Source organism: Cyphomyrmex costatus, unplaced genomic scaffold (genome assembly GCF_001594065.2).
Source record: "Cyphomyrmex costatus isolate MS0001 unplaced genomic scaffold, Ccosl1.0 scaffold193, whole genome shotgun sequence".
Lineage (NCBI taxonomy): Eukaryota > Metazoa > Arthropoda > Insecta > Hymenoptera > Formicidae > Cyphomyrmex > Cyphomyrmex costatus.
Genome location: NW_017275965.1, coordinates 6,641,543 through 6,662,985, shown reverse-complemented (window position 1 = coordinate 6,662,985; position 21,443 = coordinate 6,641,543). Strand labels below are relative to the sequence as shown.

Genomic DNA, 21,443 nt, shown 5'->3' with positions numbered 1-21,443 from the left:
GAGACGACGCTTTCGCAACGTTCGCGTCGTTTTTTCCTCTGGCGACAACCAACGCCTCGCGTCTAGCTGTCGAGTGTTCCGAGACCAAGAACGCGCAGATCGCGAGCCTCGGCGTGAGGAGAGGAAGGCGGGAAGGAAACGATGCGGGACGACGTCGTCGTTGCGCGACGACAATCGCCGATCCGTTTGGCGTGCAGCGTCCCGCGCGCGCAGTAACGCGAAACGCCCCTATAGCTCGTCTAGACGCCCGCGGATCTTGTGAAAAATCTGCATTACGTGGTATACATATGCGCGCGGTGTTCGCGGAGCGCTTGATCGAAACGAAGGGGGGAAACTCGTAGACAGGGGGCATCCGAGGCATTGTTCGAGTACGTGAGGACGGGCGGGAGGAGAGAGGGAGGGGGAGAGAGAGAGAGAGAGCGGGCGCGTGAGAGACGAGGATAAACTTAGCCTCAGGAGAATCGTTGCGCCATTACGACATGCGCGTCTTACGATACGAGAGCGTCCAGCCGAATGTAGACTAGCGTCGGGCGTCGGTACGAGCGATAACGGAGCCGTCCGATCAGTCGCGTACGCCATTCCGCGTACACGGTGTTGTCGACGGCGAGTGAAGCGTAGCGCCTCACGGCCCACGTCCGAGAGCGTCGAAATTCGTAAATTCGCACATCCGAAGAATTTTCTCTCCCTCTCTCTCTCTCTCTCTCTCCCCCGTTCGTCCGGAGGAGCAATCTCCTTGGCCCTTGGATTATCGGGGGTGGGGGAGAGGCGGATACACCCACGTCCGCGAATATCTTAACCTCGTTCTCTCTTCCCGCGTCAACAAAACGGTAGGATCCCTACGGAACGTTCCTGAGGGTGGTGGGGATTGCCTGAGTTTGTCGTTATTATTGTCATCATTGCCCCAATTCGTCTGGCGCGCGCGGCGCGCCGGGTCTGGCCGCCCACCCGCTAGCCACGGGTTACCTTCGCTTCGCCCCCTGACGTTTTCGCGTTCCCCTTCCCCGGGGAATGTTCGGTGTGCCGAGGTTCGACTCCCTTCTTTCTTGACATACCCCTACCCTTGTCAATTCGCCTTCTTTCTCGTTCCATTCTCGCCGCGGTATACGCCACGTTTTGAGGAGGCAACGCGAGGCGCGCGCGAGAGAAAGAGGAGAGCCGAGAGCTCTATTTCGCGGTAGGTTCCCACCTATGATACCTTCCCCCTACCCTCAACGCGCTCCTACCCCGTACGGCACCCGTAGGGGCACCGTCGTCGCCGCAGTGGATGGCAGTGCAGTGGAGTGAGGTGGGATCCTGGGCCACTTTGACGCGCGACTATCCTCCCTGCTCCCGGATCCCTTTTAGGTAGGGGCAGGGGGTGAAGTGGGGGAGCCCTCACCCCACCCTTGTGCACGCGGAACGATATCACTAAGGCTCTCTGAATTGGAAGCACGTTATTCACCTCGCGGCCACTTGCTCGGATGTCGAACTCTGACTTTGTCGCGAAGGCGACAGATACGTAGGGCAAGGATGGCCGAGTCAGTTTGGATGGATTAGGTTAAAGCCTACTCGCCGGGATGAAGACTCGACTTTTTCGCGTTATGTGTATGGACGGGTCGAGATGGAGAGACGATCTTGCTATCGTTCGCTAACGCGTGGCGACACCATGTGTTTTGTGTCTATCTCTTAATTTTATTTTCGATTTTGTTAATTGAAACAATGGATGTGTGTGTGTGTGTGTGTGTGTGTGACACTCAGATATTACACTTTTGTTACACTGCCAAATGAAATATTCTAGAAGCATGAGCATTCTTGTATTTGTAAATTCAAGTTTTTTGTACGTTCTCTCTCTATCATGATTTATTCAAATAATTGATTTAAATAAATCTTTTTGATTTGCATTCGTATACCAAAAATACGATGGAAACAAATGAATAAAATTCTGTTACACGCGCGCGCGCGCGTTTAATAAACGGTGCATCGACTTTAACACTTATGTGATAATAAGGCATTTCTCATTTATTTATCGCAAGCTGCATCATACATTTTTGTCTTTCTAAAATTGATGCTGTTACATCTTTCTAATTTCGCACATATCTATCCAACACACATCAAATGTAAATGTATATCAGTGGTTAAAAAGAAAATTCTAGATTAATTTTCAAACTATCCTGTGTATGAACATAATGTCTTACAATATACAGTCAAGCCTCCTTGTCTGATCTCTCTTCTTAAGAGAGTAGCTACAACGGTTGTACCTTTTCTTGGAAACGTTGAATTTTAGAGATTAAACAAATTTTGTAATCGACTGCTGAAATCACGAGAATGGATCTTTTTCTGTTACAGGTGTAATCGTCGAAACTTTGAAAAATGAATTTTACACCTTTTCCTGGATTTACTGGCTCGTTGCCGACCGGTACTGTTCATCAATTCGCCACAGCGAAATTTGCACAGAATCTTACCACTGGAGGACAGGTGGTGGGAGTTTTATCCGGTGGTGAAGGTGGAGTTCATTATTTGAGGCCGGTTGATCCGAACGGTTTCGCGGTCGCTCAGAGTGGTAATAGTCAACAACAACAAATTATTACTTTGCCTATCACTGTCCCGGGAAAGGATGGTACGCAGCAACAGCAGACTGTCCAGATACAGGTGGTTAATCCTAGCGTGGCACAAGGCGGAAATGGCGATCAGCCAAAGTATCATTTGGCGCCGATATCCCTGAGTCAGTTTCCACAGGGAGCAGCTACCGTTCTCACCGTTGCCTACAGTCAACAAGGCGCGGATGGTGTTCAAATTCAAGTACAACCGCAAAACACTGTAGCGACTACGCAAACGTAAGTGTATTGAACATTTTATAACTTGCGTATTATGTCATATTGTACGTTTTGTACAAACTGCAAAAGCAACGAATTTTAGAAAAAAAAAAAGATTTTACCGATTGTCACTAATTTGATTGTCCGATATTCGATTACAGGTCTGATCAAACGACACAAAGTACGTCTACCGCTGTGACTACCACGTCTCAACAGACCATTCAACAGACTGTACAACTTCCGGGAGCGCCCGAAGGTCTGACTGTAGTCGCTCAGATTCCTCAAGACTTGATTCTACGAGAGAGCATAGAGGAGTCCAAGGAGGATATCAAGGAAGGTACGACACCCGTGGCTCTTATTAAGCGAGGCGGTGTTAAGAGTCAAGGTAATCAGAGTGAAGAATTCATCACTTCTATGCCAGCCAGTTGGCAGAGTCTCGCTGCTCCAGGATCCACAGTTGCGGATTACCTTTCTAGACTGCCAACAAGTACTTTGCCTCTTAGTTTGCAACATTTTCTCAAATTTTCGGCGGAGACTATTAAAAGAGAAGCTACCATTGAATCCAGTCCGCTCGGACCGGATGGTCTCGATGCTTCCGGAAGTACAACTACGACAGATCAAGCTGTGCAGATTACAGTCGCCGGAGGAGAAACGGCGATCATTCCCGATGTTGTTGAAGAACAGGAGCCAGGAACGAAACCGAAGCGGAAAAAAAAATATAAAAAGAAACCACCGAAACCGAAGAAACCAAAACCGGGACAGGTGAGCATAGTCACCGCTCTAGATGGTACGACTCTATTTTGCTGCCCTCAATGTAACATGGCATATCCGGAGAAGGAAAGTTTGGAGCAGCATTTGATTGGACATAAAATAGAGAGGAGATTTATATGCGACATTTGCGGCGCTGGTCTTAAACGAAAGGAACATTTGGAACGGCACAAGTTAGGCCATAATCCTGATAGGCCTTTCATTTGTTCCGTTTGCATGAAAGGTTTTAAACGAAAAGAACACTTGAATCTTCATTTTGTTATACATTCTGGTCAAAAGACCGAAGTTTGCACCGAATGCGGTAAGGCGTTCTATCGGAAAGACCACCTTAGAAAGCACGCGAGATCTCATCTTACTAAGCGTGCCAAGGAGGATCCATTGAATACGACGAACGATTCGACGCAGACTCAAGCGTCGGACACACAAGTGGAGCAGATACAACAGCCCGAATTGCAGCAGATTCAGATACAAGTAGCACAAGGATCCCAAGCGCAGATTCAGATAGCGGTTAATGAACAGTCTACTGTAGTTTTGCCTACAGCGGCTGAAACTGGAGCTATGACTATGCTTCATCATCAGCAGCAACAGCAACAACAACAACAACAGCAGCCGCAGCAACCACAGCAGCAGCAACAATCGCAACAGACACAGCAGCAGCCACAACCACAGCAGCAACAGCAACCGCAGCAACCACAGCAACAGCAACAGCATTAGCAACAGCATACCGCCCCAAATCAACTTGGGCGGTACTTTCGTTTCAATCATCAGCACGCTAGATATCGTACACGACGTAGCGTACTTGCTGATTGAGGTTTTCAAATTCGATAGGAAAATTCATGTTATTGGACGAAAGTTTCGTTGGCTAGTTGATTACTGCAGATTACTTCATTATAGTCTCTTCGAAAAGCATTTTAAACACCTCCTTCATTTCTTTAAACTGTACGTCCTTGTCCATCGACACAAAGCCAGTTTGTTAGGATCGAGATGCTCGCGCCATCGGTTTAAATCACCTTTGATCACGGCACAACATGTTCGCGTACGTGTTTATAATAATTATGATCTTGTAAAGCGCGTTGAGAGCTGAAGTGACAAAATGCATATACACACAAATATTTGTCTTTTACGTACACGTTATAGCGTACGTGGAAAGAAGCGACAGTCGCCGCTCGCCTCAAATAAGATTGTTTTTGTCGCTGATCCAGTTCCATGACGCAAGTTAGAAATAAATATGAAGTTTATATATAAATATATATATAAATGAATAAAAAAAAAAATATATATATATAGAAATACACACACAAAAACAAAAACATATATTTTTGAAAGCGCAAACTTTGATTCACCCCACATGGCGATCGAGTTTTGGGCTAATAATAATAATAATATTAATTCGATTACATTTGAATAATAATTCGCTTTCACGACGATGATAAAAGATACGTAATGAAAGAATCAACGCGTGAGAAATACGGCATTGAACAGAGTTTGTAAATACACGTGCGAATTTTCATGAATGTGAGAGGAAATGTAATATTGATATGTGCCGTATGCGCGAGGTGAATCTATTTATTTCTCTTATGCAATACAATTGTGACATTATAAGGGAATCTGCCGATAAATCGTAAGTTCAATTTGTATTTTGTAGGAATATATCAACGGAAGCATGCTTACACTTTTCTATAATTTAGATCATTGCATATGTTGCCTTCGCAAAGACGCAAAGCGTTAGGAACGATCGAACCCGTGCTGTACGAATAACGAGTTGGTGGTAGAATTACATATAAAGAATCCATAACGTTTAGTACTTTTTCAGAAATGGTAGGGAAGGGGTTAATGATGAAGGAGCAAAAAAAAAAAAATTACTGAAACGCATCAGATTACAAACGTAATCAGACGCACCCTGTTCTGAAATCAGTGTTTCTACAATCGATAATTCTTCGCAATCTGCAAAGGATTCATCATGATGTAATATTGATCGTGTAAAAGTACTTTTGCACGTCGTAGGATCGTTACGGAGAAATGCGAAGTTACTTGCGTGAATTCTTCTCAATTGGGCACGATAAATGATACGATAAAAGATATATAAAAAAATATCGACGAAGATGACAGCGTATAGAGAACTAAAAAATTCTCGAATGTTAACCAAATCGATGAATCGTGATTCACCTGAAAAAGCTTTTTTATAAAGGTGTATGTATACATGGAAAAAAAAAAACTTATTATAAGTATCACAATTAAAGGCAATGGGTAACTGTACAAGAAATATTATTATTTTATTATCATAATATTATACAGATATATATACCATTATCGTAGTTAGAATAAGTAGAATGTAAGTCATTTTCATTGTTACTTACATAAATATTGGAGGAGAAAACTGAAATAAAACATACATTTAATACAAAAACATTCTCGCCTCTCTAATGAGATTCGCGTCACACATTATACCCTTTTGTAGTTATTTCCTTTAGAAAATATGATTTCGTTAGATTATGTCATAATATATATAGGCGTATAACGATATTTAAATTACTAATGTATGTATCGAGATGCGAGAGTATAAGGGCGAGTCTATCGTAGAGGGGATGTAAGGGGCATGTCGGCGGGAAAAAGGCGCAAATTAAGATTTTTGTTGCTCGCGATTCGGGCATTTTCGCCCCCTTTCACGCCGCGGCGCCGCCGGTGAGATGCGTCGCCGTCGCGTCGCGTCGCGTCGGGAGATCCGGGAGAGAGAAAAAATAGTTAAGAGGCTGGCACAGTAGAGGGCGGATAGGTGGGATGGGGGCACCGGCTTGAGAGACAGGTGTCAACTGTACACCGTACGAGGAATCTTTCTCCGGTGACAGCCGGTTGCGTGGAAAAACTGATCTAGGCGTGCTCGAGCGAGGGTTACCGAATGGTAAGCGACATTCCCATATCTCTCAGACTTCGGCTGGTCGCGCGGTGCGCGCGGGACTGCGAGTCGTGTCGGCACGGCCATTTTCTCTCTCTCGTGAGTTTGGTGCGCGGCGATGGTCCCACGCTGCGTATCGACTAAGTATCGGACGAGGTGGGGCGCGGAGGGGCCGCGGGGAGGAGAGGAGAGGAGGACCGGCTGGCGATTGCGTCCCTACGCGGGTATAACGCGTCCCCTCGACAATCGACTTCCCCTCCGCGCGCGCGCGCGCGGGCACCCCATCTTCCACGGCTATCTTCCGTCGGCGGGTTTTTTTTTGTCCGGTCGCATCCTCTTTTTTTTTTTCTCCGTCGGCGATGTTCTCGAGTGCGGCGCCCGGTAGACCTGCACGTTCGTTACGCGAACGAGAGGGGTGGTGAGCGCCGTGTGTGCGTCTAGCCGTGGCGTGTCCTTGGCCGCGAATCGCCTTGGTCGCCGGTTGCACGATCATACGTGAGGTTGTCACAGCGTTCAGGTGGCGGGTAAGCTTTCGTAGGACGAGTCAATCCGCCTGCTGACAGTGCTGACCGTCATCGCCACCCGCGTACATCCGTCGTGACGGACGCTGATCGACGACAGACGGAGAGTAGTGTGGTCGTGTAGTGTGGCGTGGTGCGTGTCTACCGACGCGCTTTGACGCTCTCTCTCTCATTCTCGCCGTCTCCCTCCCGCTCTCTTTCTCCGATCGTCTTTCTCTGGCGTATCCTCACGTGCGAGAAGAATCTTGCCCCCGTACACTCTCTCTCTCTCTCTCTCTCCCTCTGTCTCTCTTTCTCGTGACTTTCGTCTCTATCTCACGAGAATCTCCTCTGAAGAGTGCGAAGAAAGGATCACATCCGGTACGGCGAGGAAACATGGGGAGAGGGACATCGTTGTGAGTAAATATAACGCCGGGCGTCGCTCGGTGTCGTCGTCCGTCATCTTCGTCGTCATCGGTGTCATCGGCGCCGCTACCGCCACCGCTGCCGCCTCCGCCACCACCTCCTCTTCCTCCTCGGCTGTCGGCCGCGTCTTTACATAGACAAAGTTATGCCAGCGAGCCGAGATGCCGTTGCATCGGCATGCGTAGAGGTACGCGATGCGAAACGGAGCGATTTGTTGGTGGAACGCGGCTGGCGACGGCCTCTCGGCTCGCTTCCATTCGCGGGTCCATTCGCGTTTTATTTCTTTCACACTTCGCTTAAGGAGATGCACGTCTCTTTCGCATTTAGTTACTTTGAATTTTTCCTATTCGAATGTTTTCCTCTCCCTTTCAATATCTGCTTTCTTTCTTTCCAGATACACGAATTCTGCTTACGGTCTGCAATGAATTTCCCACCGTTCGGAGGTCACTTCCCTAGCACCATACCGAGCATCCATCAGTTTGCGACCGATAGCTCGAGTGGTGCAGGTGCGCGTTACGCCAATCATTTTCCCAACCAGCCTCCGATTGGAGTGCCGGTTGTGGGAAAATACCGTCCCGAGAACAACGGCGTACAGTCGGCTCAGTCGCAAGTGATGATGAACAATAAAACTAGCTATCCCAACAGTTCTAATGTTCATCATTATCCCAATGTGCCGTACACTCAAGCTCAATCGGTTCAGCAACGACCAGCCAACTCGCCTGGAATGCAAGAGAAACGATCGTATCATCAGGTAAAACGCAACTTCTCTTTTATAGTTTATTACAATTTACAATTCTAATAAACGTATTTACCTTCCTTATTTTATTTTTATTGTCGTAAATGTGATAAATAAGCGATAGATCTCGTGAGGGATTGTTTATAAAAACTGTTTTTCTGCATCATTCTGTAGCAGTTTACATGACATGAGAACGAATCCCTCTCTCCGTCGATTAGAGTTCTATAATTTCGATATCAAAATTATTATAAGAATAAAATAAAACGATGGAAAGTTCTTGAATTTTAAGTGTATATACGTATTCTTTTGCATAGCAATCCACGGAAACTATAAATCAACAAGATGTTTGCAACCTTCTTCAAGACAAAGACAAGAATAAGGAAAAGAAGGCTGAGGAGCAACAGCGGAATGGAGAGACCACTACGAATGGCACTCAACAGGATTACACGATGCACCAACATCATCAACAGCACGCTCATACGCAAACGCCAGCTACCATGCCCGCAACATGGCAGTCGCTCGCGACTCCTGGTTCCACTGTAGCTGATTATCTCAGTCATTTGCCAGCTAGCACTTTGCCATTGAGTTTACATCATTTTCTCAAGTATTCTGCCGAGAGTATTAAAAAAGAGTCGGAAATGGCGCAAACAACTTCGGTGGCTGTGGCAACTACAACAACGCCCAATATAATGATGTCACCGAATAATAAAAAGAAGAAAAAGAAGAAGACACCGAAGGAGAAGAAGCCACGTCCGAAACCTGGCGAAATTCGTTTAACGACAGCGTTGGATGGTTCGACATTATATTGTTGTCCTGAATGCCATATGGCGTATCCTGAACGAGAATTGTTAGAGCAGCACCTTTTAGGTCACACTTTAGAGAGAAGATTCGTTTGTGACATATGTGGCGCTGGCTTGAAACGAAAAGACCATCTTACGCGTCATAAACAGAGCCACAATCCTGAGCGACCTTACGTTTGCACCGTTTGCTTGAAAGCTTTTAAAAGAAAGGAACAGTTAACGCTACATTTTGTAATACATTCTGGGGAGAAGCGACACGTGTGCACTGAATGTGGCAAAGGATTTTATCGGAAGGATCATTTACGGAAACATACCAGAAGTCACATTGCGAGAAGAGTGAAGGCTGAATTAAGTCAAAACGCTGGTAAGAAGCACGTGCATTTTCTAATTATGTACTAATTACGTCCTGTACGAAATATCAAATGCAAGCTTCAAATTATTCTTGCCTATTCCTCTTCTCACATCATACCATCCATATGTATATGATTTTTGTGTTGTAGGTACGCAACAGAATCAACAACAAAATAATGTTTCGAGTATGCAAACCACAACCGTTTCAGCGTCATCTGTTCTTCCGGGTGGACATCCGGGTTCCCTCCTGTCCTGAGCCCCGCCACCAGGGAACTTCCAGGTTCCCCATCCAAATAACATTCTTCATACTCATACATCGCATCATTCGCTACATCATCATCATTTAACGGCAGTAAATGTAGCACATCAATCAAGCGTCACACCACTCGCTACGTCTGGTCATTATCAGTCACATGAGCTTAACTTTTTGGGGCACGTTAAAGATTTCTGAGACGAGAAGAGGACCTCGATGAAGAGGTAACACCAAGATGCTAATTAATTGTCACTATCATCGCCAACGACGATAATAAGTAGCTCTGAGACTGACTCATGATTTAAATTGAATGAATTTTATAAATGTATTTACGTTACTTTTGTGCTTTTAAACTTCCTCTCATTTTGTCTTCTCAATATAATAGGGAAAAGGAGGAAAGTGATGTCTCATTCCTTCTTCAAGTCTTCATTTATTTTTGACTTGACAACTTGTTATATTTGTCATGTAATTTTCATTGCCAGTAATGTTCCCGTAATAATGTTATACATCAAGAGACATGATAATATTTTGCGCAAATACACAAGAGATGTCCAATTATAATAAATCTTCCTCGAAACTAAACTAGAACTGATATATTTCTTTTTACAATGTTTCATTTTGAAAATGACAAATTATTTTATAAAGATAATGTTTGTCTGGGTGGAAACTCAACAAACTCAAAATCACTTTTATCAAGATTTTTTGTTTTTTTTCTTTTTTAGAGAGATATAAAAATGACGTTTTTTCACATAATTAATTTTCTAGTCATTTTGCATATAATAGTATTATGGTAAAGTTATCAGCAATCAAATTTTACAAAATACATATTACAAATTTATTTAATATAAAAAATGTTATTTATTTTATTCAAATATGTGTGAAAAAAAATGTTTCTTCATTGATTATATAATTGGACATCCTGTTTGTATGTAAATGTAATATAGGAGCGATTCGTAAAATATAATAAAGCGTATCTTTTAGAAAAAATGCTTTTTTCGAAATAATAATATATAAAAAATAAAAAACAGTCATAGACACTTATATGCTCTTTATAGCACAAACAAAAGTACATAATATGTGGGAAAAGTACTAATTTTCCACGGAAACTCTAGAGTAGAAATTTGACTACAAGTCAAAAATTCTTGCCATACGTCGTGTACGACGAGGAAAAAGAAGATATTTTTATGAAAAATGTAACTTAGAAACTAAGCGATTCGATGAGAGAAAGAGAGCGCGCGTGCGCGCGTGTGTGTGTGCGTACGTGCGTGCGTGTGTGCATAAGGGAGATAACACATCTCTTTATTTTATTTTTTTATAGCATTGCTTTTACATTTATATGAGTGATATGTGTGGTAATTGTCAATATTTTTTAATTTTTGTTGAACAACATTACAAGTGCAAATAGTGTAAAAGGAATGAAAATTACACGTAAAATATTCCTAATACACATTATAATAGAGTTACAAGTTAACCCACCGATTAGAAAACAGTGTTTTTTATTTTATAAATGAGTAGAATTATTTGATTTTTTTAGTGCATAAAGGGAAATTATTTATATTGATTATAAATTTTTGGTTATGCTCTATGAAAAAAAATTTTAAAGCGTAGCAATGTTTCATGATAGATAAAAATCATATTTTGTTTTATTAAAATTTAGTATAATATATAAAGTTGACGGTATTTTATATTTTTATGATGGTTCCAAATTTTTCTCTTGTGTGTGCGTGGATGCATGTGGATGTGTATGCAGGATCTATATGTGTATTATATTACATGTAAATCCAAACATATTTGCCCAAATAATTGGAGCAAATATATTCCTTATTTTCTTTTGTGACTTATCGTAGCATTGAGCACTTGTCATGTTTAACTAGCCTTTATAATTTTTATATGACTTTACATTGTTTTTATACATATTTTTCGTTGGACTTCTTATATTCGTTACATTCGTTGAATACTGATTAATAAATATATATATAGATTATATATATAAGATTAATTTTTTAAGTATGTATTTTTAAGTATAAACATATATGTAGGTGTGTGTGTGTGTGTGTTTGTTTGTTTGTTTGTGTGTGTGTGTGTAAGGTATAGTCTTTAATTTTCATATTTATCCACATCGCAAATCTCTTCACAGACTGTGATCGTTCCCGACAGCGGACATTTGATGTAATTATCAATTATCTGCGTTTTAAGTTTATATTTTTGCCTCCTTTTAGTCTTAATGTTCGTGCCATTCATTTTAAATTTATTTCTTTTCAACTTTTTTCTTGCCATACTAATAGATATTTGTCAGATACTTGTATGTATAATCATAGGTACCGTTGTGTGCATGGTTACGCACGTCTCACACACACATACATATTTTTTACAAATTATTATCATCATCATTATCATTGTCATTGTTATTATTTCTTATCATTATCATTATTGTTATTATTACAATTATTATTATTTGTCTTTATATATTCATAAATATTATAGAGAAAGAGAATTAACGACGGACGCGTGTATATATTATATAAACATGCATATTGCGACGTGAAAGTTAGAAATATGATGAGAAACATAAGAATTTACCTTTATTATTATAGAAATAAAAATTCCGAATACACAATTATGTATCTCTGTTGATTTTGCTGAGCTTTGATAAAAAAGGTTATCAATATTAAAATGTTTTATAATTTACAAGCAGAATGTTTATAAAGATACTAGTTCGAGATGTAATTACAGTATTTACTATTTACATATATTATCACGCTACGTTGAAAAATACGTAATAATATGGTCATAAAATGTCCAATTGCACTTATATTCTTTTTCGTAGATGCTTATTGCAATAATGAGATGAATAATATCTTTCTATGCGCTATTTTTATCTTTTTCATCATATCTCTAACAAAAATCGCGTTTTGAGTAACAGAAAATTCAGGTTTCGTCAGACCTCAAATATAATGATATATTACAATTATTTCATACACTGGTATATACCTATACATGTGTATACTAAAAACCGTATGTAAGAGATCAATTAATATTAAGATATTTCATTGCCACGTACTTGTAATTGTCGAGGCAGAGCGTTAGTTTTAAATTATACATTAGCGAGTAAGAGTTTATATACAGATATACATACTATTAGATAAGGAAGAAATAGAAGAAAAGAAAAGCTAAAAGCTGTTCGCGGGACGTGCCAAATATCGCGCTCTTTTCTTTTAAATTTGTTAGAGGAAAGTTTAAGATGTATACCTAATTTTTCCTGTAACGCAAAGTATATAACAATTCTTGAGATGTGTGTAAAAACACACCTCAAAAAGAAAAGCTTATAAAAAATTAATTTTTAATTAGAAAATAATGTAGACCTTTAATATATATATAGTCTTTTAATTTAGGGATCATTAATCGAACTGCTTAAAGATTGACAAATGGAAAAGATGCCACCGAATTGATTTTTGGTTAAGACGAAAGTTATAGTCCAGATAATAGAGTGACATGAAAAGACGATGTAGTGACGTCTATTTTGATCTATTTTGATCACTATTGTTGTCTTTTTATGTCCTCTTGGAAAAAAGAGCGCGAAATTTATCATACGTCCTACATGTGAGAAGAAACAAGAATATATATGGAAATAATACAAGTCTTGAGGAAAGTAACCTGTTTTATTTGCAGATAGTAGGCAGGATATATAAATAATAAAACGAAAGATGAAAGATAATGAAAAAAAAAAAATAAATAGCTTTATAAGAGAAAGAAAGAGAGAGAAAAAGACGGGAGAAAGGAAAGCGGGAGGATGAGAGAAAGAAGCAAATATTTCCAAAGTTCGAAATACTGTTCAAACAAATGAATGGCTCAAGGTCTATTTTGAAGGATAGCTAAAAAAAAGAACCTATTTCCATCCTCGACGAGGCGAACAGTTTATTCTTATGGTTTATAGAAGCGATCGTTTCGTCGAGCTGCATAGATGTAGTAATGTTCCTGTAGAAAAAGGAAAGATAATAGTTGATGCGTTTCTAAAAAAAAAAAAATAAAAGGAATACTTTTCCGGTGCCTTTATATTGCGCTGGATTTTCCGCACCCGTATATAGTTTTCCATGATAAGGTCTAAGTCGATAAAGCGGCGCGTTGTGCCTCTCCGTTCTCGGAACTACGTGTACACTCGTCCGCCTCCACGATGTTGGTTCGAGCGACCGCGACTTCTTCGTTTTTGTCTTTTATTATCTGTTTCTGCGACTGCACGCGTCAAAATATTATCCGGAATAGCTTGAATTCCGGAATATAACATGTCGTATCTTTGATTATCAAGTGTACCTCGTACCTGTCGATATGCAGGATTTCTTAATTTTTTCGAAAAATCAAAACCATTCGAAGCCAAAAGGAATAAATACAATATGCGAATGTGATCATCGCATTCGACGAACGAGAATGCCATTTATTTCGTTTATATGCCTTTTTCTCTCTTGAAAGAAATTATGTATCCGATTTATTAATTTTTTTTTCAAATCACGTTGATTAATTTTAATAATTATAGAAAACAAAACGGTTGTTGAATAGAAATGCCATTTCTATGAAGTATTAGGCACGCTCGTTCTATTTGACTAAGTGTCTCAGTGACATATTTGGTTCTCTTTTATCATCAATTATGAGTTTTATAGAAGATGATGATGCTGATGATGTTGACGACGATGACGATGATGATGATGATGATGATGATGATAATAAACTCATAGTAATAACAATAATCATAATAATAACATTAATAACAAAACAACAATAATAATATTAGTAATAATAACAATAATGATAATAGTAAGATTAGAAGCAACATAGAGAAAATAAGATCCGATTCTCTTGCGACGCGCTTACTAGTTTTATGCGAAACCGCAAAAAAATAAAAAAATAAATAAAAAACTAAATGACTTCAAGTCGGCAACGATTTACATTCGATGCGAATCATATACGATACGTAGCTTATTTCTTTTATATGTTTACAATTATTCGATAATTTACTATCTTATTGTATGAGATTCATGGATATTCTTTTATAAGTATTCATTGTTTGAAGCGCGAATAATGCTAAATAATTTTTGGCAGCGCCAAAAAATGGCATTTTTTCTTCCGCTGTCTTGCCACAAGTATGCGTATACTTGTAAAGATATTTTTTTATTGTCATTATATAAAAAAATTCGTTACTTTTTTTATCAATTTATTTGTTACAAGCGAATATATCGTTGAATGGTAGATCGTATAAAGACGACCACTTAAAAACTGATTAGTCGTCATAAAAACTATTTGACAAGGGTAGTAAAAAGATTTTAAAAAAAGAAAAAAAAAGGAACGTGACACCATTTCGATGTACTCGGATATGAATCTCTCAGGAGCAGAGATGACAATGAGAAACATATTTTTCTATGTGCAGTATCAAAACTTTCAATTATCTGTATTAAAGCTATATAGGGCAAAGAAAAAGGAAGAAAAGTGAATTTGTCCCGTCACAAGACGCGAGTATCGCAAGTGCGAGTGTAATTTTATTAATTGGTTCGTGCAAAAGACAAAAGTTGAAGGGATGAACGTGTGTTACACTGCTTGTTATTATTAAAGCTATTTGACGAGAATTTTCCCCAAAGCAGTCACTTTTTGCAGAATGCATTTGCGTAATATAAATATATAGCCAATAAGAGCGTCTCGTTCAACGGAAGATTTTGCATAAACCAAGGCGCGTCGTTATTATTACGTTTAGTCTTTTTGGCTTATCCTTTAATCGACGCCTTGTCGCTACGAGTGTGTGCTACGAGTGTATGCGTGATTACGTATGCGTAATTACAAAGTTTTTAAATAAATATGTTAACAGACGATTGACGAAAAAAAAAAAACAAACAAATTCCTCGACATAGTACAAACGCTCACAAATTCTTGTTTTTCTCAGATAGATTAGATGCGTGACAAGGTGTACAAGTCATACGAGTGAAACGACCGGCTGACCTCGAAGTACGAATTGCTTTTTGTCTAATAGCAGTATGATCTTTTCCGAAATATGAGTATGTCTTATGTAGAATGCAAACGCGAACGAGTCTTTACAATGCGATACATTCAGATGTTGAGTGTGCTCGATTCAGTTTGTATTTTCGAAACAAATTTTAAATATAATCTCCATAAATTTTTTCGTCTTGCTTATCATCTACGAGCCTTCCTATAATCTCACACAACACACTCCAAATGCTATTTTTTTTTTTTACTTCATATTATCGAAGCAATGAGGAAAGAGAGAGGATGATGAAATTCTTTAGTCCTTTCTTTTCTTTTAGTATAAATTTTATATGTATATTATACTATACACGAATACAAACGCGAAGTGACTTCGAGGACTCCCGGAAAATTATCAAATGACACTGATGGCTTTGTTATATCTCTTTTAAATGTTTTGACCGATTTTTTCGTTTAAATTATTTTAATTTACATTTTACGATTATCTCTACATTGCTACACCGTTGACTATTTGTACCACGTAGTCTTCCAGGGTACAAAACTACTAATTATACGCGTTGTATGTAAATCAAAAATTAATATATAATGAATGAACATAGAAGGGTGAAGAAAAAGAAAAAGACTAGACAAATATATTGAACAAGAAAGAGATATAATTAAGCGATTTTCTGATATAACGTCAATGTTTTATTTTTATATAGAATGCTTAAAATGTCTATCTAAGAACGTGGAATGGAAAAAATAAATAGACGCGGAAAATAAAGAAAACGTTAGGCAATAAAAAACAAAAATATTCTGAAAAACTCATAGTGTGTATTAGAAAGCGGATAAATATAGATCGCGAGACTAATAGTTTAAAATTTGTGCACATTTTTCAGATGCTTCAGATAAGTATCCATTATATACCATATATGTTGTATACATCGCGCGTGCGCGCATGCACATAGATATATCCATGAAAATGAACTTAATTTTTTCTTACAATTCGTTTTATATATATATATACACACGCATACATACACACACACATAATGTATATGTACGTAAACATATATACATATATATATGCATGCATGTATATAAATTGTAAGGAGTCATATCAAATTTATTTCAGAGAGCTATTACCCCCCAAAAAATGTAGCGCTCTCTCTTTCTTTCTCTCCCCCTTCCTTCCCGTTGCTTTCTATCTTTTTTGGTCTTGTGCGCAAGAATGACGCTAAAATTAATGACCAATTTGAATATGCGTTTTTGCATTCCTAATAACTATGTATTAATAATTGTGTATAAACGAGGTAGATATTTTTATATAATAATCGTTTATTAATTTAATTATGATTACTGCATTAATGACAAAATGCTATCGTTTCCTCTCTTCAGCGACTTTTAGATCCTGTTCTTCTCTCGTACATACGTTTGTGTCCGTGTATGCATGGCTGAATGCAATATACAGAAGCGCAACTTAGCGATATAATAAGAAAATGCCAATAAAATTACGAATTTTCATACAAATGCAACGTATACGGAACCTCATAACGGATTTAACGTATTACCAATGTTGGAAATGGAAGCATCGACATTATCTTATAGCTTTTCTTTCGTAAAATAAATATCCTGATATATTCAAATAGAATATATTCTCTTCGCGTAATAATTACGAAAGTAAAATGAGACGGGATTATTTTATACACTAACAAGTCTTTGAAAGACATAAAATTATTTTTAACAGTACATATGTATAAACAGATAAATACCGTTCTTCCTCTCAAGCAACGATATTTTTTATCTACAGATATGTATCAATCCACTGTAGGTATGATATTTTCATTTTTCGCTACAGAACGCTCTACAATAATAATCTGTTAATTCTTGCTACAAATTGCAAAAATACTATACTATTACGCTTTCTTATTAATCACTGTGCAAACTTATTATATAAATTATTCCAAATATGCGATAGAAATATTTAACATTCACGAAAAGATGTAAAGAAAATTACATATTTTTATTTACATGTACATATATATATATATATATATGTATGTATATATATGACATTGAAAACACTGTTACAACATAACGTTAATCTGCCTCTCAATTCCTTACTTCATAAGTAAAGGAGGAGTAAAGAAAAATCGATGACTTGTAGAAGCAACATGTTATTGCGTTGTATTGTCAAATTATATTGACATTATTCTTTCTCCTCCGCTTAGGAAGATATTTAACATATTTGTATTTCACAATTAATTTCTATTGTCTTGTAATGCCTACGTTTGTAAATTGATCTCTTGAAGAAACGAAGAATATTGCTTTCAGATAAGAAGCATAAAGACTAAATCTTAAACTCGATTCTGTTTAAGAACAGAGTCTCGATGTAGACGATAATATAACGTAGCTGTTGATATATGGTAGAAGCAAAAAATTTATCGGATACTCTAATTTTTCCAAGATTTCTTCCAAGAATAAAAAGACTAGGAATAACGCAATAAAGCAAAATATGTCATTTATCACTTTGAACTGATATCGACTTGTTCAAGTTTAAAAAAATGCCAACAGGTACATTCTTAATATACAGACAACATTCTACACGTACAGTGTATTATAAAGGACATTACAAAAACGATATACAACATTATCGTAATCTTATCTACCTGTTGACAAAATACACAGCAATAAGGTGTATTCCCTTAGGAACATGAGTTCTTATATAGATAACAAATTATCTAGGAAAGTACTTGGCGCGCGTAAAGTTGAGTATGTTGGATAAGGCTCATTCGCGTATTAAAGCTTATAGAATAAAATTATCTAAATAGTAAAGTAAAAATGACTTGCTGACGGAGATAAGAACGCACGTAATTCTAGCATAATAACTATGTCCGTAAAATTGAAAGGGCAGGAGGACCAGATTGCCTCATCATCATAGCAAAACTACTCAATCCTTGGTCGCTCGGCTGTTGATCGTTGGGATTGTTTTGTGAAATATTCAAGTGTTTGCCTCGACTACTATTATGACTTTGCAAATGTTTCTTCAAGTGATCTTTTCTATAGAAAGCTTTACCACATTCGGTACAAATTTGATTTTTACTACCTGAGTGAGTAATCATATGACGTGCCAAGTGCTCGTTACGTTTAAATGCTTTACAACACATGTTACATTGATACGGTCTATCTTTATTATGACCTTGCTTATGGCGATCCAAGTGTTCCTTTCGTTTCAAGCATGCCCCGCAAATATCACAGATATGTGGTCTCTGTTTATGATCTTCAAGGTGTTCGTGAAGTGCCTCCTGATCATCAAATCTATATGCGCACTCGGGGCAATGGTAAACCAACATACCTTGCATAGAATATATTATATTATACATTATATAGAATTAATAGAATTGTGAACAATGAAATACAGGCAAATATTTTCAGCATTCCATATAAATATCTTATCATATGCAATTACAATTTACAAACGAAAGGCTGTTTCGGTATAAAATATTAACTGCGACTCACCATTAATATGCTGCGGTTCAATATCAAATTCGATTTTTGTTTTTACTTCTGGATACGTAGTATTTGTGCCACAGTCCTCGTATTTAGTCGCGTATGGTAAACCTAGCGTACTAGAGCAACGTGCCAGGCATTCCGAAAGCCTAAAATCAATTTGCAAAGGATCCGTCATAGTCGCAGCGTCTACTTTCTGCACAGTCTGTGTACTGGATGACTGCTGTGAGATCTGTGGACAGAGTTCTTTGCTGCTGCGCAAATTGTTTTCATTCCGATTTTCATCGGTTTGCTGGAAATGCTGCGGTGGATGGCCAGAATAACTGTATCCAACCACGTTGGACCGCTGCGAGGTATTTGGTGGATGTTTCACGTTACGTGGATCGTAAGCCATTATACCAAGTAAAGAAGTTTGGGAGTATTTCTTAGTACCCACTTTCGAGAAATTACTTGTCGATATTAATCACATATACGACATCTGTGATGTCTACAGTAATATCTGCAATATCTGCAGTGTCGCCTAAAAAAAAGAAAGAAGAATGGAAATTTAAAGAGACTTATTGAGCCTATTATATATATATATGTATATGCTGTCACGCAGCTGTCATGTAGTGTGAGAATTATGGTGTATTGAGAGATTTGAAAAAAAAACGTCTTACTGCAACAGCATCATCGTAAAAAATACAATCGCCGCGTGCAATTCCGTTGTTTCTATCACGCTCATCTCGTCGTTTTTTCGATGCTCCTCTGGCGAAACGAACGTTTCCGCATTGTCGAGGAGTCGTCGTCGTCGTCGGCAGTGTCGGTACTGTCAAGGGGTTTGGGCGAATTTGTCTGCATTCATCGAAAACGATTCTAGTTACGATAACGCTCTCATTTTTGCCTCTTACATGCTAAGTGGTGTTAGATAATTCAAACGCTACTGTGGCCCTATCCACTTGTATCGTGAACATCAGTGAATATGCGGTTGACTATCGTAATCACTGATCGGTACCGGCCATTTTTACGCATCAGCTGCTGTGCGTTCTAAAACCTTACTCTGGCGCGCATACACACAGAAACACAATACATATAGATATACGCAGGATGCGTACCTATTCGTTCCAAATTGAAAAAGCATTTTCCAGCGTACGTACGTTGCAGATTTTAACGATACGTCGATGTTAAATTCCGCGCGGTGCGCGGCTTTCGTTCCACCATGTCACGGTCTCGTGCTGACAGAGAGTGTGTCGCCTCGCTGCCACTCGCTCCTTTCCGAATGTCCGCGGAATGTCGGCTTGTCGTCAACTCGTTCCGTCTTGCTTCGTTCCCCACCGCGCGCCGCCGCCGCCGTTTCTGCTCTTCGCAGCTCACGTATACTATGTATGTCATTCAGCATCACCTCGTATGTATACACTGTACCACTTTGAGTCGAGGGCTTATGGGGTCGACCGAACAGATCCGAGTTTTGGAACGCACAGTTCAACGTATCGCGCTCCGAAATTCGATTACCTGTACGAGGCAAAGGGCGAAAAATTTACGAATATATGGTTGTCATCAAAATGTACTACACGCGTAGAACAGCGTAGATTGCTCAAAAGGACAACAGGAAAGGTTTGAAAGACAATTATCTCATTTCATTATAATTTCATATTTTCTTGAAATTGCATTCGCGCTTGTATGCGCTATATAAATATATATAATAAATGATTAGATATCGCTCAAAATTAGCGATAACTCTAACAATTCCTATAATGTAAGAAAGGACTTTATCATGCTTCTTAATCGCTGCACTGGTTATTTTATATACTTATATGCATATTTTATGAGTTTTTCTTCAGAATAAGTAGACGGGAACTTTTTCAACGAGTAACACTGTGTAACACAGGGATCATTTTATCCTTATTCTTGGCGAATATTAAGGATAATAAATGATTATGTTACATATCTGTGTCTCTTGTTGGAAAGCTTCCTGTAAACTCTACTAAGCTTTCTACAATAAGCTATTATCTAAAAGCATTGAGTCTCAAGCTGTAAGAAATGGATCAATCATAGTCGATTATTTTTATTTTAGCCGGCCAAAATTACGTGATATTCTTCGCAATATATTAGAATAAATACCAAAGAAATTTAGATTTTTAATTGTAATTTGACTCTTACTTCGCCCTTTTTAATGTTATTGATTATTGTTATATAAAGAGCCCTTGAATTTTTCAATTTATTTCTTTTATATTCAGCTGTGGCTGGTCAATTTCTTAATATACGGTTTAAGATTGAAAACTTAAGTAACGGCTTATCATGTGTATCCGAGTGCAACGCAAAACGGCGAGATTCTTGAAATTTTATTTTCCTAGCCTTTGCTCGCGAATAAAGCGCTTTATTAAGTGCGCATTTAGTACACTGAAAGAAAAGGATTAGCTGCTGCAGTAATTTGGATGATAAAACATGGCATTTTTAATACATAGCGTTTTTAA

At 38.6% G+C, this 21,443-nt stretch overlaps 2 protein-coding genes across 4 annotated transcripts in view; one reads left to right on the top strand and one right to left on the bottom strand.

Annotated features, from left to right (window-relative positions):
- LOC108772668 (uncharacterized) overlaps positions 1–9,777 on the top strand; it is an 11,244-nt gene extending 1,467 nt beyond the window's left edge. The window contains exons 2-7 of the mRNA XM_018538241.1: positions 2,326–2,813; positions 2,954–4,273; positions 4,763–4,775; positions 7,774–8,130; positions 8,430–9,279; positions 9,416–9,777. Of these exons, the coding sequence (XP_018393743.1) occupies positions 2,350–2,813; positions 2,954–4,273; positions 4,763–4,775; positions 7,774–8,130; positions 8,430–9,279; positions 9,416–9,522 (3,111 nt within the window). The 5' untranslated portion in view covers positions 2,326–2,349 and the 3' untranslated portion in view covers positions 9,523–9,777. The remainder of the gene's footprint in view (positions 1–2,325; positions 2,814–2,953; positions 4,274–4,762; positions 4,776–7,773; positions 8,131–8,429; positions 9,280–9,415) is intronic.
- Positions 9,778–18,240: 8,463 nt separating this feature from the next.
- Positions 18,241–20,300, bottom strand: LOC108772796 (Krueppel-related zinc finger protein 1). Of its 3 annotated transcripts, none has more exons than XM_018538416.1 (4): positions 20,127–20,300; positions 19,650–19,824; positions 19,000–19,510; positions 18,241–18,835 (listed from the first exon to the last, which is right to left on the bottom strand). In XM_018538416.1, the coding sequence occupies exons 3-4, from the start codon at positions 19,382–19,384 to the stop codon at positions 18,369–18,371; spliced, it is 852 nt and encodes a 283-aa protein (XP_018393918.1). In that variant the 5' UTR covers positions 19,385–19,510; positions 19,650–19,824; positions 20,127–20,300; the 3' UTR covers positions 18,241–18,368. The 3 variants fall into 3 exon arrangements, with proteins under 3 accessions (XP_018393918.1, XP_018393920.1, XP_018393919.1); XM_018538418.1 differs by having other exon boundaries at positions 20,085–20,144; XM_018538417.1 differs by lacking the exon at positions 20,127–20,300 and having other exon boundaries at positions 19,650–20,058.
- Positions 20,301–21,443: the final 1,143 nt, after the last annotated feature.